The following is a 16,960-nucleotide window of genomic DNA, read 5'->3' as shown; positions in this document are numbered from 1 at the left end:
TGACCGGCCCCTACAAGGTACAAACTTGTGCCAGCCTTCCACCATGACGAGCCTCAGGGGAGTTGCCCTGTTGAGCATTTTTGCCTTGCTTAATTTCACTTCCCTTTCTTTGAGGTTTCTGATCTGTGCCCCAGGTCAAGGGGCCACTGTGAACAGGCGGTTTTCCTCACCTCTCCTTTCAATTCCCAGGCTTTTCTGTCATGGAGAAATAGAGCCCTTGCTTTCAGAAACCCACCAGGCCCCACTTACCAGGGCTCGGAATCCACAATTATGGGAAAGAAGACCCTGTTAATGTAAATGGTATCGGGGAGGAGGACCACCAGCTCTGAACCGCAGCATGGGCGTGACACCATGTGCAGGAAGTGAGCAAAGTGTCTAAAGAAGCCGGGTTGCTGGCCGGGGAAGCAGGGGTGGGGGCGTGGGTGGTGACAGGGTCCCAGAAAACTCTTCTAGTGGAATCTTGCTCTCTCGCTCTCCCTCTCCTCCTTACCCTCTTTCTCCCCTTTCCCTCCCTCCCTCTCCCTCTCTCTGTCTCTCACTCTGTCCCCCCACTCCCTGCTCCATCCTTCCTTCCTCTCCCCCACCATTTGCCTTCTCCATCCAACCCAATGTGGTTCTGCCACATGAACTTTAGGCTTCTACCAGGGCTCTCCTCCTTTGATACCAGGGAACCTATCTTTCCTGATGATAAAATGTTTAACCAGAATAAATGAACCGATGTCCTTGAAATACACCCAGAATCAGAGTATTGAACTACAATGCGTTTGGAACTGTTAGCAGTCAAAAGAGATTTTTTTTCTGAAGAGGACCTTGTTCTTTGCCCAGATTCCTGAATTGGGGTTGGAGGACTAGTCTGCATCCCCCTCCCCTAGTAGGCTGCTCAGGGCCCTCTCCTGGAGTCCAGGAAATAAGAGCTCCTCAAGGGTCCCTCAAGGGTATCAGAATAAAAACTCCTAAAAAGGCAGATGGCTCTCTAAACTGCTCCTCTCCCTGATATCCCTGTCCTCACTGAGCTGGGTCACAGGCAACGAGGACTTACACTTTGATGTTTTCACTTCCCAGTTCACCTAAAGAGAAGAAAATACAAAGGTCATGTTAGCTTTCACTGTCCGTAACAACTTTTTATTTCAACCACAGCTGAAAACTCCTTTACCAAGATAAGAGATGACTTCAAATAGCATTTTTAAGGGAGCAATAGTTAGCCTGAGTCAGACATGCGCCATATTGAAACGAGGTCCTCATCCATATAAAATCTGTTTGTTTGTTTTTTTAAGATAAGATGGTCCTCTGAGAGGTAACTCAAATCAGAAGTTTATCCCTTTTTATTTTTTTAATCCATATAAAGAAGAAAACAGTGTGAGGGAAGGCATGTAGGAATGAGACAAGAGGGATGGCTCCTTGGTCCTCTGCCCCAAAATATCCCATTCAAAACATCACTGTTGGGGCACATGGGTGGCTCAGCAGGCTAAAGTCTCTGCCTTCAGCTCAGGTCTTGATCCTGGGGTCCTGGGATGGAGGCCCGCATCGGGCTCTCTGCTCGGCGGGGAGTCTGCTTCTCCCTCTCCCTCTGCCTGCCTCTCTGCCTACTTGTGATCTCTCCTCTGTCAAATAAGTAAATAAAAGCTTTAAAAAAAAAAAATCACTGTTGCATCTCTCCTTGTGACACATCAAGCCCAACACCGTGACTGTCCCTTTGTTCCGGAGCAGGCTGTGGTAACCTCCGTCAAGGGTTCCCCTCGAACTCTGCTTTCATCCCTGCTGCTTGCTTGGCTGGACTCTTCACTCCCCTTCTGGTCTCAGTTTATACTGTCTCCTCAAGGAGCACCCTATATCTGAAGGAGGGCCCACCTTCCCGTTGTTCCCCAGCCCAGCACCTTTCTTACTCCTTTATAGCGTTTGACCCAATTTATCGCTGATCAATTCATCGGCTTAATTTTGTCTGTGTCTCTGGCTAAAACATAGCTCCAGAAAGACAGAGATCATGCCGGTCTTGTTCGCCCTGATTGCCCCTCACCTTCCATCCAGCTAACACAGTAGCCGGCAAACACCCGGTAAATAGGTATTGAATAAATGAGAAGGTCTTAATGTCGATGGTCCAACGCAGATTAAATTCATGTCCAATGCTTCAGACTTCCATAATGCTATAAAAGTGCAGCTTTGAGCAAACCAGCTTTGTGTTGCTGCGGGCGATGTGAGAACCAGGTAACAGGACATCAAATGCCCATCGGGCTCCACATGAACGTGCAGCAAGAAGCAGACCCCGGGGCCCCGGTTCCAGCTCTGTTTTGCTTGGCCGGGAAACGGATGCCTCCAGAGAAACAAGGCAGTGATGACACGTGACTGGAGAGCATAGGCCCCCAGCACCTTCTATGATGTGAAACCATTGAGAAGCAAACCACTTTGCAGAGGTCCCCCGAACAGTCAGAAGTTCCTGATCCTCGAAAGTCAGGGGTCTCTTTTTGCCAGGCCTGCAGAAACGCAGATCCCCATCGAGGAAATGCAGCCGGCAGGCACCTGGAACCAAGCTCCTGGAAGCTGGGAGCCGGTGTCATTTCCTGGGGGTTGGCAAGCTTCCATGGTGTTGCTGATCCAGGAAAGCTAGGCACAGATGGAAGTTTCGTGCCATGACTGCCTACCTTCCAGGGCCTCTGGGTTGTGCCTTTCTGGCCCTGGTAGGAACCGGAAGCTCTCTGCAGATGCCTGATCCTCAGACACTTGGACTGGGGAGAGGGGAGTATATGCATCTTGCATTTTTTATGTATTTTTAAAATCTTAAATTGACATGCTATTTCCTTAAGGGATTTTACTACACAATTGAGCCTCTCCTATAGGTGACCCATAGGATCCCTCTGTTGTGTCACTTCCCCCCCTTTCCCTCCCCCTCCTTTCCTGCTTAGTAACAAGCCCAACCCCCAAACATACTCTAATTTCTCAGAGAGCAAGTGGCCGCACAGCCCCACCATAGAAGGCAGGGTTTTATCTTTATAATTTGAGCACCTGCAGGCTTTGTGGCAAGCGAAAGCCAACCCTGCATGCAGACGACAGAAAAGTTTAAAAACCCATTACAAAAGTGCTCCAGACGCACCAAACACGAGGCTCCTGTAATCAGTATTCAAACAGAGCAGAGAGCCTTCTGTGGCCTCCTCTCCCCTGCTCTGAGACCATTACCCCTGGCCCAGCCGCCATGGCAACAGAAAAACATCTGGGAGAGCTCACCGGCTCGGAGCATTAAGCCAGGAGGGAGACCAATTACATGTCCCCAGCAATCAGGCGCTGCCTGCACCACTCCACCTGGCCTTTATGTCTTTATTTATAGCCATCTACTCCCTTTGCAACCGGAGGGCAAATGCACCTCTTACACAACCTCCATCTGCTCTTAATCCCATCTTTCCTCCTACAGCTCTTCCATTCCATACCCTCCTTCCCACTTTGTCCTCCCCCTCCAGTTCCCAGTTACTCCCACTTAGCCACCCGCGCCCCACGGTCAGTCACTCTCTTCTGTGCACCTCTGGTAGTGGGATTGCTGGGCTGGCAGGGCAGGGGGGAGGCCTTCGCAGTGGGGGCCAGAGCCCCTTAAGAGACTGACTTGCTTAAGCTTTTTTCCCCACTCAGAACCCTCAGCAAGAGAGAGAGTATCTTTCTGGAGATATACTGAGCCGTGCCAGGTGCCAAGATGTCACAGCCTGCCTAAAGTGAGGCTTTCCTGCCAGCTGTTTTCCCTGCAGCTCTCATAGAGACATAACCCATGGAGACCCTTAATAAATGTTAAATAAGAACAACTGCAAATGTAACTCCTGGAGGTCTAGGAAGGACAGTAGAACAGAGTTACCGCCCAGCACTTTCCTTCTCCTGGACTTGAAATGGACAAGCCCAAAGGAAGAATGTGATTGCCAGTCAGAAGAAGGGTTCTTGCTACAGGTGTTGGCCAGGTCCTCCCCTGTCATCAAATGTACAGGCTTACTTCCTGGTGATGAAGAACACACCAGGCTCTATTCACTTGGGAGAGGGCGGGGAACAAATGTGTCTATTTCTAACTTGCTGAGGGGACGTCATCCATGCCCTCCCACAAAACATTGTTTTAGATGCTTTGCAAGCAAAATGCTGGTCTGACCCAGCGTGACAGTTTTATTTCTCCTGGAAGAAAAAAATATTTAAATCAGATTTTGTTAATTTGAACTGTCTCCTTTTATCTATTTTTTAGAGAGCTGGGAGGGGGTGCAGAGGAAGAGGGAGAGAGAATCTTAAGCAGATGCCCTGCTGAACATGGAGCCTGATGTGGGGCTCGATCTCAGAACCCTAAGAGCATGACCTGAGCCAAAAATCAAGAGTCCGACACTTAACCAACTTCTCCACCCAGGCGCCTCTCTCTTTTAATTGGCTTGCATTATAACATTAAATACGGACTTCAGCAGACAGGAGTGATCAACTTTCCAGCATTTAGTTTGTTTGAAGAGATACCCATGTGTTAAGCAGTGAACCATCCATATCTATAGTAAAGGAAATATTCAAATAAAGCTCTCTCTATCAAAACTTGTGATAAGCAATTGTTTTTGAAAACTTAAGATGTCTATGTTGTTTCTCTTAAAGTGAGGTATATTTAAAACAAAAAGAAGGTGCCAATTTGTATCAAGAATAAGTTTCAAGTTTCTTTTTATCTCTGGGAATAGGTAGATGCTCTTCTAAAAAGAAAAAAAAAGTGCTAACACAGTTTCATGAACTCGCTCTTTCAACCACAATTATCGGGCCACTGATATATGTGGTGGGCTACACACTGTGTCGGGTTGAAGGGGCAGTAATCATAAGAAGCAGCAGCTAACACAACATGCCAGCTACTCTTTTTCCTAAGTGGTTTACATAGATGAATCCATTTACTTCTCACGACGGCTCTGTAAGCCCAGTGTTGGATTTGCCCATTTCACAGATGAGGAAACTGAATCAGAGAAGTCATAGGGCTAGGAAAAAAAACCACCCAGGCAGTGTGGTTCCAGAGTCCACACTCTAACCTCCAAACCACACCATTAAACAAGATAAACAAGGCAAGTCCTTGGTTCTTTTGGTCCTAAAGAGAACATAACCTAGTAAGAGAGACCAAAAAGAAAAAAAAAAAAAAGACAAGTCACCAACTTATGCCAACATAAATACTGTGCACCGTAAGTGAGACCACAGTCTGTAAGAGCCGAGAAGAGGCCATGATTCATTCATTTTGCCCAGGGAGTGATTATTCAAGGCTTCACAAAAACTTCAGAACTAGGCATGGAAGAAGAAGGTGGCAGGTTGCCAAGCAGACAAGAAGGAAATCCCAAACAGGAGAGTAGTGTCAACCAGTCATGTAAGAAAACATCGTGAACGTGTAAGCCAGGCTCTGGGAGCAGCAAATACTTGGGAGAGTGGCTCCAGTACAGGGTGCATGAGCCTTCTGAGAAGGAGGCCAGTTCTTGATGGCAAATGGCTTTTGAACTTGGAGATGCTCACGGTGAAGTTCCATGAAAAATCCCTTTCTGTATTTAGAGCCTGAAAGCATGCACATTTGAACGGACACCCCCATCCTGCCCCCCCAAGCCCCATGACATCATTAGATAAGATGGGCTACTGGGCTACGGTTTAGGCAGGAAGTTCTCACTGTCCCTGAGGTTTAAAAAATGGGGTTCAGACAGCTCTGTTTGCTTTATCTTTTTCTTTAGCTTATAAAGGAGCTCCCATGTGAACACTGTTACTAGGTCACCCTAGTGGAGAAACATGTGTTTCTCAAGCAGTGGAGCAGTGGAGAAACATGTGTTTTTTCGACTCCCTTGGAATCTATGATATTGGCTCCTGCCAAGAAAGCTAACGCACATCAGTGCTCCTTCCCTAGCTCACATTTACCATACCTGCTGGTATAATGGAAAATGACCATTTATAGCTCCTGCCGAGAGCTTAAAGGCTTTGCCGGTCAAGGACAGTGAGCCAGTCCCGCAGGCCAAGGGCACAATCTCAAAGCCAGAGGTGCCCTGTTAGTGAGTGTGAGGGATATTGAGTGAGTTTTGTATATACATATCAATATGTAGCTCATTAGCGATGGTCTCATTCTTGAGTGATTTTTGGAATAACCAAAGGCTTCAACTTTAAGTCATTTTTACCAGTACAAGCCAAAAGTACTCAAGTCTGCTCTGGACTTAGAAAACCCTGACACCTAGTATTTGTTGCTCCTAGATTTGGAATTGAATACACACAGAGGGATCTCTGACCTAGGGAATTCTCCATCAGATTGGTTTCAGACTGATGCTGGTAATCTTGATCCTACTAGGAATCTCATACAAAAGTTAGCATAGCTTTAATGAGAATAAGAACCATGCTTACTCGGGTCTTTTCATAATCAGATTGGGATGGGGCATGGAGAAGAAAACAGTATCTTCAACAGAAATATACAGAATATATCATATATAATATACAGAATATACAACAGAAGAATCCTCTTCCGGTGGAGACGAGCCCAGGGTATCAACCTTCCCTTCCCCAATCCTAAGCCGACCCACTGCTTCGCCATTTTGAATGTTTCCTCCAATTTAGGGAAAGCTGCATGGACCTCTTGGCCAATATTAGATAAGGCCCTCATCTGGATTAGGTACAGAGATGGCAGCTGTGTGTTTTAAATCTCGATTTAGGCCGAAGCCATTCCCTTTTTGAAAAATAAGGGAATAGTCATCATTTACTATTTCATGTAGTCCTGGTTGTTCAACTTTAAAACCTTTCCCTTCTTTTTCCTCCCCCACTCCCCACTCCAGACAGCGTTAGGATCCTACTCACATGTCTGTAAGGCACTCTGAGATCCTCGGCTAGAAGTTTCTGTGGAGAAGAAGCAAAAAAATATTTTGTTTTACGGATGGTTTGTTAACACGTGAAGCAATTGTCCAGAAATGGGAACATACAAAATATTTACCTTGTTTGGCTTTTTTTCTTTTATAGCGTATTATAAGGATTATCACTGATAAAAATAGGAGAGCAAATAAAACCAGTGGGATCAACACCATTAATAAAAACTCTAACTGATTCTCATCCTCGTCAAAGTCGCTGAAACTTGAATTTGCAGTGAGTGCTCCTGTGGTCACTGTATCAAATATATTTTGTATATTAGAATCTTCATATCTTCTTTCCTCTTCCAGGGACATATCTGCTGACTCTTCTGTTTCCTCAAAAAAATCTGTAGGGACACACACAAAATTGAGATTGCCATGGATATAAAGCTACTATGTCATGTTTTCAATGATTTTTAAATACATCCTACACGCATCCCGTGGTAAACTTGGTCCCCTGCCTTTGATTTTCCAGTTTAGGGTGACCGAGTATCGATTAAACGTAAATGGAGCTCAGGCTGGGAGTATATTGAACATGGGATCAGAGCCCCGAGAGAAAACTTCCACAAATGCAGGCAGGTTAGCCTTGACCAGGTACGTTAGATAAGCTTGCAGAAAGGCATTGAGAAGCTTTGTGGTGTCAAGGCTGATATTCCAGAACATCTCCTATAGGGGATTCATGCTATTTCAATAACATTTCTGGATAAACCTAAATTCGTATCTACTAGAAGTGAACTACTTTCCTTGCAACACTTATGTATAAAGGAATGCACACTGTCCCAATTTTCTTTGAAGATTTTATTTATTCATTTATTTATCTATTTATTTGAGAGAGTGTGATTGTGTGTGCCCTTGCGTGAGGAAGCACAGGATCTGAGGAGGAGGGATGGAAGGAGAGACAGAATCTGAAGCAGACTCCCCGCTGAGCACAGAGCCCAATGTGGGGCTGGATCCCGCGACCCTGAGATCATGACCTGAGCCCAAACCAAGAGTCCAAGTCTCTGACACTTAACTGACTGAGCCACCCAGGTGTCCCAGACTGTCCTAATTTTTAATAAAAGGTTACCTATCAGTGTGGAAGAATTCTTAGAAACTGGGGTGACTGATTGGGTTTCAGTGTCTGTTCCCACATAGTGCAGAGTACTGAGTCTCTCTGGGGTTATCTGACAGAAATTTTCCTGGGTTCTAAATAAAAACACAGCATGTACCTCGTTTGTAAGGCGACGTTCTCAGGAGGAAGTTCCCTTAGGGACTAAGGAAACTACTCCAATATTTAAATGTATTTCATAAAAAGCATTTTTAGAACTTTCCCTATTAAGAAACTTTAAGCAAGTTTATTCTGTTTGAATTTCCGATTGTGTGGAAAGCCATCCTGGGGCTCATCCCATGGCAGGGAAGGACTATGAGCCTGACAATTATCTGACAAATCTCCCCTCACCTTGGCTATGTAGTGATCACAGTAAGGTAAGCAGAAGGTTTTCATCCTACCATAGCATAGCATTGCTTATCCTTCAAATGGGGCCCGCCAAGGAAGAGAGCATATGAGTTCGGGCCATAGAAAATTAATCCAATAAGGTGACGGATGGGAAAATTCTTTCTAAAGAGTAAGGTGCTGTGCAAATAGAAAAGTCAGTTGCTACAAGCCAAGCTCTCTACTCAGAGGTCAGTTCGCCCTGCGGAATGTCGGAGTGGGTCCCTGCAGGGCCCATGCCACTGCTATCTATCTGTACGACTCAATGATGATGGATTCCTCTGATTTTATTTATAAAAACATTTGTTTGATCATAGTCTAATTTGTTGTTGTTGTTGTTGTTGTTATACAGACCAACATCTCAGTGTCCTCCAAGAGCCCAGAATCCACTTGAAAATCTCATTGGTAAATGCCACCCAAAACCATCAGAATCAATCACAAACTGCAGGAACCAGTGTCCCTCACGTGTTTCTGCCAAAAGCAGGATTTTAAAAAATGTCTACTATTTATTGACCTCTGTCTGGGGTAAGTGGCTTTGTCTATATATATGTTTTGAAACAAATAAGTTAATAATAATAACCTATGTTAAGAGCTTTGATTCATCATGTATCACCCTGAACCAGGAAAAGATGTTTGTCCTTCATTAGAGGACAGAACAATCTTTTCATTAGAGTCCCCTTGTTTGCAGAACTATTGGGACCAAATAGCATGCTTCACTGATAATCCAACCAGAGACGACGAGACATTTACAGGGCATCAGGGGTGAGGGGAGGGGAGCAGCACCTTTGCAGGTGCAGTTGGTGGTACTGACCCTGTTCCTTGAGGTCAGTGCTCATGGACCTTGATCAAATCCCCAGACTTGCCTTTTATCTCATTCCCTTACTTCTACTACAGCTGAGGCTGCCGTCACTATGTTAGGCTAACCTTCCTAGAGAACTGACCAAGACAAGTTCTGTGCTCTGTCTTTTACCTGGATTATCTCATTTGCCCTTACCATTTTTCCAGATGGAAACTGGGGCAAAGAGGTTACACGGCTTGCCCATAGTCACAGAGCAATCATGGAGGAGGATTTGAACCCAAGAGGGCCAGTCGCAGAACCCGAGCGTTAAACCTCACATGGTATTTTCCTTCTGATAAGATAGGAATAGGATGATTACCAGTCATCGAGTGGTGAACAAGAGAGGGAACCCCCTGTCCTTGCTCCTCTGCCTATAAGGAGGTGGCTTCCTGTCACGAAAGGGAAGGGTGAGGGGATGGGTTCCAGAAACTTGGCTCTGCAGGATTCCTCCTCAGCCCGGGTGCACTGTGGGCAAAGCTGCCCAGAACAGCAAGATGGGCCTGGCACCTCTCCAAGGAAGGCTTTTTTTTTTTTTTTTAAGTTTTATTTATTTTATTTTTAAAATTTATTTATTTTGGAGAGAGAAAGAGAGAGAGAGCAGGAGCAGGAGGCAGGGCAGAGGGAGAGGGAGAGACAATCTTAAGCAGACTCCCTGCTGAGCACAGAGCACAACTCAGGGCTTGATCCCACGACCCTGAGATCATGACCTGAGCCAAAACCAAGAGCTGGACGCTCAACCATCCATCCCTCTAAGGAAGGCTTTGAGTCACCACTTGACCACGGCCCCAGAAGAAGAGAAAATAAGGAAGGAAATGTGGTAGCTGGAATAACGAGGGCATTTGGATAATCAGGAATGAAAGAGAAATGGTACAACCAGATGGTCCCAGGTTGCACATTCACTTTTCAGCCTAAGGGGCAGTGCTGGTCACGGCTGGCCTTTAGTGACAATTGGCAGTGAAAAGGGCTGGCATTCCTCTCCCCATATCCCTCTCATATACACCCTAACATACATTTTCCACATGAAGCCTCATTTACTCTCTCAGAATCTCTAGTGACTACCTGAATAAGTAAGAACCAAGGGGTCAGTCTCTCTCCCTATTTTATTTTTCTTTACCTTACAAGCCTTCATCTCCAGATGCTTCTATGAGAACCTTCCTCCCCATCCAACTCTCTCTGCCCCATCCAACACCATCATAGCCAAAAATAATAAATAATGGTAACAGGCATTAATCCGATGCTTTGTATGCTAGGAACTAGCTAGGATAACAGGCACTGCCTAATTTCATCTTCATGACAAATTTATTGTGCACATTTTACAGATGAAGAAACTGAGTCTCGAATGTCTTGCCCTGGGTTACAACCCTGACATTTATAAGTTCTGCCACATGGGGTTTGAAAACCGCATTCCCTAAAGCATAGGTGCCAAAGGACAAGGAAGTTTCCAGTCACAACTCTCTCACTTCGTAGTAGTGGGAATTTGAATGAATTCTTCACCTCTGTGGCCTACTGTCCTAGTTTGTACAACTAAGGGGTGATCCCCAAAGCCCCATCTACTTCCACATTTCCACACATATAGTGTTTATCTTGTTTTTAATTAGGATTTTTGAATTATTAGACACATGGTACTTAGACATGATACTTGTACATGGTACAAGTACTTAGACATGGTACTTAGGCACATGGTACTAAGGTCAGAAAGGAAATATCACTACACCACGTCCCCTAGTTACTCCTGTTCCTTCCCCAGAGGTGGCCATTATTTCTTTTACCTTCCAGAGAAACTCCCTGCCTATGTAAGTATCATTTCCTGTTTTTGTTTTTGTTTTTAACACAAAAGGTAGCAAAGTCTACATATGTTCTACCCTTTGCTTTTTTTTTACTTAAAAACTGGTTTTCAAGATTATTTCCTGTCTCTATACAGGGAGTTGTTTTTCCCCCTATTATCTGGTTGTATCATAACCTATTCCTATTCACAGAAATTTAGGTTGTTTCTTTTGCATTTTCAGAGATGTCACAATAAATACCCCTATACATCCTTCAGTTGGCACGTGTGCCTGTACAATCTGTATTGTTTTAGAAGATTTTATTTATTTATTGTCAGAGAAAGAGAGAGACCAAAAGCAGGGGGAGGAGCAGGCAGAGGGAGCAGCAGTCTTCCCACTGAGCAAGGAGCCCGATGCAGGACTAGATCCCAGGACCCTGGGATCATGACCTGAGCCAAATGCAGATGCTTAACCAACTGAGCCACCCAGGCACCCCTGTACTGTCCGTATTTCATCTCAAGTGTAGAGAGAGCAGGGGCAAGGGGGTTGGGTGCAGTTGGGAGAGGAGACAGCACCAAACTACTCTTAGAGGTCTGCCCTCATAACTTCTCCGAGATAGCTCCAGCCCAGGCCTCACACTATGAGGACTGGCAGAAAGTAAGTTGGGAAAATACTGGGTGTGCAGAGAGTGTTTGATGAGAAAGGAGGGGCAGAAGTTGACCAAGAGTGGGGATCAGTCCCAAGAGTTCATGCCAGGAGCATTACATGTCATCAACAGGGGAGCTGGGAAATCAGGGTGGGCCATTGAATCAGGTCAGTGACCAAGCATGGGTGACCTAGGTAAGAGTTCAGAAGAAAACCAGGGATGGACAAACCCAAGGTGGGAACTGCAGAGGAACCAGGGATCACAAGACAAGGCAGGGGAGTCCAGAGGGCAACTCAGGGGATGTTTCTCGGGAGCATTATGGAGGTTGTCCTGTGGCCCATGGGGTAACAGCAACTCTTAACCCAATGAACACGGGGCCCCCTAAAGCCACACTACCTTGGACATGCCTTGGACCCCAGCCTTTTCTAAGCAACACTTGCTGAGGCCCATAACTGTCAAGAGTGATTTCCTGTAGGAACCATCCTATGCTGCTGGGATAACCAACCTAAGGGGTCCAGCACTATTACGGGAAAACCCAGAACTCTCTTTCAGGAAGCGAGTCTGGGGCTTACGTGTGAAGCAGAACGTTCAGGGCCGTGTCTTGTGTGGTGCGTGGACTTTGTGGACATCTCCGTGGCATCGTGGCAGGCAGGATGCCAACTGACAGGGCCTGCGAAAGCCCCTCCCGGCTTCAACCTTCCCTTTCTTAAAGGCCAGGAAAGGAGGCCCCTTTCCTGCCTACCCCATGTCCCCCGAAGAGCAAAGGGAATCACAGACATGAAAATGCGGCTAAGGCTAACCCAGAGAGCCCCACACTCCTGCCAGGTGCTGGTGGATTTGCTACTTCCTTTATGTTCTGCCCCTTCTCCCTCCCCCCTCTCTAGACTCACTGGTTTCTCTGCTGCTCCCCAGGGGACTAATCTGTCCGCTATAACGGCTTCATTGTTTTGTCGTTGTTATGTCTGCTTACCTAAATTTGGACATATTTCGGGGTAAAATATGTATGGCGCGGGGGCTAAAACTGAGAAAGCTGAAGAAATGGAGAGGGTCCAGCCTGTGAGCGAAAAGGGAGAGACGTTAGGCTGCAAAAGCACAGAAGAGAAGAAGGAAGAGCAAGGACAGTACAAGGACAAGTACTGGACAAGTACTGGACAGGCTGTGTAAGGGTCACCCGGCGGGGCCCGGGCCCTGCAAGTGACCTGCCCAGGGAATCCGTGTGCGGCGGCGAGGGCTCCAGGCCACCACGGAAGCTCTGTCTTCAAGGGGTCCCCATGCACACTCTCCCGCCCCCACCCTGCACTCTCCCTTTCACCGTCTCTCTCCCTCCACTCAGGTCCCGCCAAATCTCTACATCTTGGGTGTTGGCATGGGAATGAGGAAAGCGCTCCACTTGGCTTTTAATCCTCAAATCCTAAAATTGCCAGCTCAGTTGCGCCTGCAGCGTCCCTTCCGAAAGATTATTGACAATATGCACGCAAACACATCTGGAACGCATACTCCACACATCTGGCAAGGACCCTGGGGCAAATCCTCGGAGGTAGGTCGGAAAGTGGGGGAAATGTTCTTGGTAAGCCTGACAGCCCCAGCCTCGGAACAGGCACGTGACACTCCACACACACCCCCCCCCCCCCCCCCCCACTCCCCCCCCCCCCCAACAGCCCCCCCCCCAGCTGCCTTCCAAACACCATCACTAAGTGGAAATGACTCTGCTTCCCAGCCAGGCAAACCAGCTAACTTCCTCTTTTTTTGAAAGTGGAACAAATATGCAACCTAGCTCTAGTTTTGTTGTTTTTTTTTTTTAAGTGGGAAAACAAACAAAACCCAAAAAGCAAGAATTAGTACCAACTCAAAGAATGCCATGCGGCTGTTATATTGTAAAGTAGAACAAGGCCAGGAGAATGGCGTAAACTTGGGATAGCATCAAGTAGGTTGGGCCTCAATCAGAGGACCCATTCTTTCATTTGTTATGTGGACTCTGTGCCCATATTATGTCAACTTTTATTTCATTTTATTTTTTTAAGATTTTCTTTATTTATTTTTGCAAGATAGAGAGGGAAAGAGAGAGAGGGCGTGCACGTGTGCCCTCAAGGGGGGTAGGGGCAGAGGGAGAAGCAGAGTCCCTGCTAAGCCGCAAGTCAGATGCGGACTGGATCCCAGGACCCCAGGATCATGACCTGAGCTGAAGGCAGACGCTTAACCTACTGAGCCACCCAGGTGCCCATATTTCATTTTATTTTGTGATTTTTAACAAGTTGATAATTCAAATAATGAAATGAAAGGAAACACAAGGCAGGCATTCAAACTCACTCCTGCTCTGAGGAGTAACAGGAGGATATGAATTTCAAGACATTCAAGACAGTAAACTCAAGAGGTCAGCCTACTTCTCAGCCCTCTGTAGGGCTGCACACAGCAAAGAGCCAGTCAGTGTGAGAAGGATGAGACAAAATCAAACCAAGAAGCTCTCCAGGGGTTCTCAGCCTTGGCTGCATGAAAGAATCACCTCAGAACCTTTCCACTCTCCTGATAGCCAAACCTTTACCTCCAATATCTGTGGTGAGCCCCGGCCTCAGTATTTTTTAGTTCTCCAGGTGACTCCAAGGTTGAGAACCACTGCACCCCAACCCTACCCATTTCCAGTCTCCCCCTGGGCCACTCTAGCACCCTCCCCTCCTGCTCTCTGTGCTCCTCCTTGGCAAACCGGGGAAGAGCCAGAGGTCAGGGAGTTGGATGCCAAAAGCTGCCAACTCCATCACCGGAATGCAGTAGCCGAAGAATCATCACTGAAGCCTGGAGCTCCTGAGAAACTCTGGCCAGGCTGGACTGAGAGAGCACTGTGACAACCATGACTTCCTGAGTAAGTCTGAACATGAGAGAATGTGCTGGAGCATAAAACCCTCATCTCCAGCAGCCGTGCTCGCAGACAGTTCAGCCTGGAGGTTTGTACCAGTGGTCCTCAAGCGTTAGCGTCAGAATCACCTGGAGAGCTCCTCAAACACAGAGTGCCGGCCCCTGCTCCCAGAGTCTCTGCTTCAGCAGGTCTGGAATGACGCCAAGAATTTTAAGGGTTACTGTTTTGTTTTTTTTTTTTTTACGATTTTATTTTTAAGTAATCTCCCCACCCAACATGGGGTTCAAACCTACAACCCAAAAATCAAGAGTCACATGCTCTACTGACTGAGCCGGACAGGTGCCCCAGGGATTTTCATTTCTAACACAATGCTGCCACTGCTGGTCTGGAGCCATACTTTGAGCTATTGGTCTAATTTGCCCAGACAAGCTTATTTAGTTGTGCTTAATTATTGGTAACACCTCTTATTCTCAACACTCACGGTCCACCAACACTGCCTGGTGGGTTTTAAGCTACACCCACATCCGTTATGTGAGGGTATCTGTAGCTGCACCTGGGCAACGATATGTCCTCAAAGCTGCCCCAGAGCTTTCAGCAGTAAGCATGCAGTAAGGAAGTATGCTGGGTTGAGAGTTACTGAATTAAACTGTAATTCACTTGACTTTATTTTAATTTGTCATTATTCGTGAAGATAGTCCTCACCAGCTTTAAAGGTGATTGGAGACCCCTACACAGAAAGAAGCCTCTGGAAGCAAAATGAATAGGTGAATAGGCGTATGTGGCCATCAAGTGAATGGTCTCTCTCTCTGGTTCTGGCATCTTTTTACAAACCAGTGGCTCAGCATCTGTGGAATCTGGCTGTGATGGGCCAGGGAAGAATGGGAACAGATGACTCAGCAGACTCATGGGGCCCCAGCCTGTCTGTGGGAAGGGGATGCCGTTTGATGCCAGAACATGCCAACACCAGGTGGATGGACAATGGCTCCTTGATGGTGAGCCACTGGGACACAATCCTTCATGGCTTCTGAAGTGTTCTGCCCTTTCTCTGGTTTGCTTGGTTTCAAAACAATGCTGGCTTACTGTTTATAATCTGAGAGGAGTTCATTCAGGTACTTGTTTATTGCCAAATGCCTCCACGGTTTGGCGCCGTATCTCTCCCTAACTCCTGGAACCCTGTCTGCTGTGCAGTCGCCGTTGGGTACAAGTTGCTCAGGAAATGTAAATAAGTCAGGTTAGTTGGAGAGACAATAATAGGACATCTCTCACCTTTTTATCAAGAATATCCTCTCCTCCTCTCTCTGTCCACCCTCTTCTAAGAATACATACAGTGCGTTCTTAGTTACAAAGAGAACTAAGTGGTTTCCTCAAAAGGTTACCTGAATTTTAAAGAAAACACTGGAAAATGAGAGGAACGGTTTAATGCCAAGTGAAGACTCCTGAGTGATGAAATTTCATGTTTGTAGTTTTTGTTTGGTGGGGTGGAGGGAATCTAGTGTTCCACATGGTTTTCCACAGGTGACCTAATTCTCTGGGGACAGGACTAGGGACTCAGAACGATTGTTGTTTTCATTATTTGCTCTGTTGTATGATGTATTTAACAATTTTGGTTAATTGAAAATATTCCTGAAAATATTTTTCCTGACATATTTATCTGAAGAAGATATGGTCAGCATAAGTGTGGCTGAACTGATGGGAGACAAAGCACTGAAGGATAAGGGCAGGTTCTATCACAGGGAGGTTCAGGGGAAAGCGGTGCCTGTGTTTTTCACACCCTTTCTCTCCAGCCATCAACTGACTAAAGGGGATGATGTCTCATGTTGAAAGAAGGTTGACAAATGTTCTTTTTGCTTATTTTGAGGAGGGTCTTCTGGTAAAATGCTTCCCTGCAGTAGCCTGCTCTGGGAATTTACTTGTGAAGCTTGGTTCTATTTTCACCACATTGCCTTGAGAAACACCTGCAATTACAATTTACTATCGGATGAAAACATGCCCCACGAAGGGGGCCCACAGTGCTCTGATGTCTTTTCTGTTTCAAACTGTTTATTTTGATGTCTTTTTAAGAGAAAGCTTACTCATATTTAATCAGACTTGCCCAGACCCTCAGGTTGTCCCGGTCTGAAGTTACTCACCTGCGGAAGCTGCATTTTTGATCATCTGACTACCTTTTTGCACACTGGAGACCTATTCTAGCCTGTGGTACCTGGCAGTTTGAAGGAATTTAAGTATTTTTATGGGACAGATACACATACATATTTCATATTTAATACTCTTTCTACCATCAGTGGGATAATAGATGCACAAGTGCTTTGAAATGGAAAAAAAGATTTTATTAAAATAATATTTATTGTCATTAGTAATCTGAATACTTTTCTATTTGTATTATATTTCTAGCTCTCTTTTGAATAGCCAGTTTCAAGAATACAATTCTAGAGAGTAAGTTGGAAACAAATGTTCTTGGCCATGCCCTTGTCCTCTCCCTGGCCTGCTACCAGCCCCGCTCTGAGTAGGGAAAGGTGGGCTCCTCCGCAGGGCACAGAGCCCTCCATCTAGGCATAACAACTCAG

At 46.1% G+C, this 16,960-nt stretch overlaps 1 protein-coding gene across 2 annotated transcripts in view; it reads right to left on the bottom strand.

The window, feature by feature from the left end:
• The window catches only part of TMEM154 (transmembrane protein 154), a 41,205-nt gene that overhangs the window by 14,482 nt on the left and 9,763 nt on the right, over positions 1-16,960 (bottom strand). The window contains exons 1-4 of one of the 2 annotated variants that reach the window (XM_032855515.1): positions 15,477-15,516; positions 6,917-7,177; positions 6,784-6,822; positions 1,040-1,067 (exon numbers count right to left, since the gene is read on the bottom strand). In XM_032855515.1, coding sequence (XP_032711406.1) covers positions 1,040-1,067; positions 6,784-6,822; positions 6,917-7,177; positions 15,477-15,501 — 353 coding nt within the window. In that variant the 5' untranslated portion in view covers positions 15,502-15,516. Of the gene's footprint in view, positions 1-1,039; positions 1,068-6,783; positions 6,823-6,916; positions 7,178-15,476; positions 15,517-16,960 lie in introns of those variants that run through there. The other variant, XM_032855514.1, reaches the window with a different exon arrangement.

This window comes from Lontra canadensis, unplaced genomic scaffold, assembly GCF_010015895.1.
Source record: "Lontra canadensis isolate GAN:19392208 unplaced genomic scaffold, GSC_riverotter_1.0 scaffold10, whole genome shotgun sequence".
NCBI classification, from domain to species: Eukaryota; Metazoa; Chordata; class Mammalia; order Carnivora; family Mustelidae; genus Lontra; species Lontra canadensis.
Note: the sequence above shows the minus strand (reverse complement) of the source record. Positions and strands in the feature narration are given on the sequence as shown.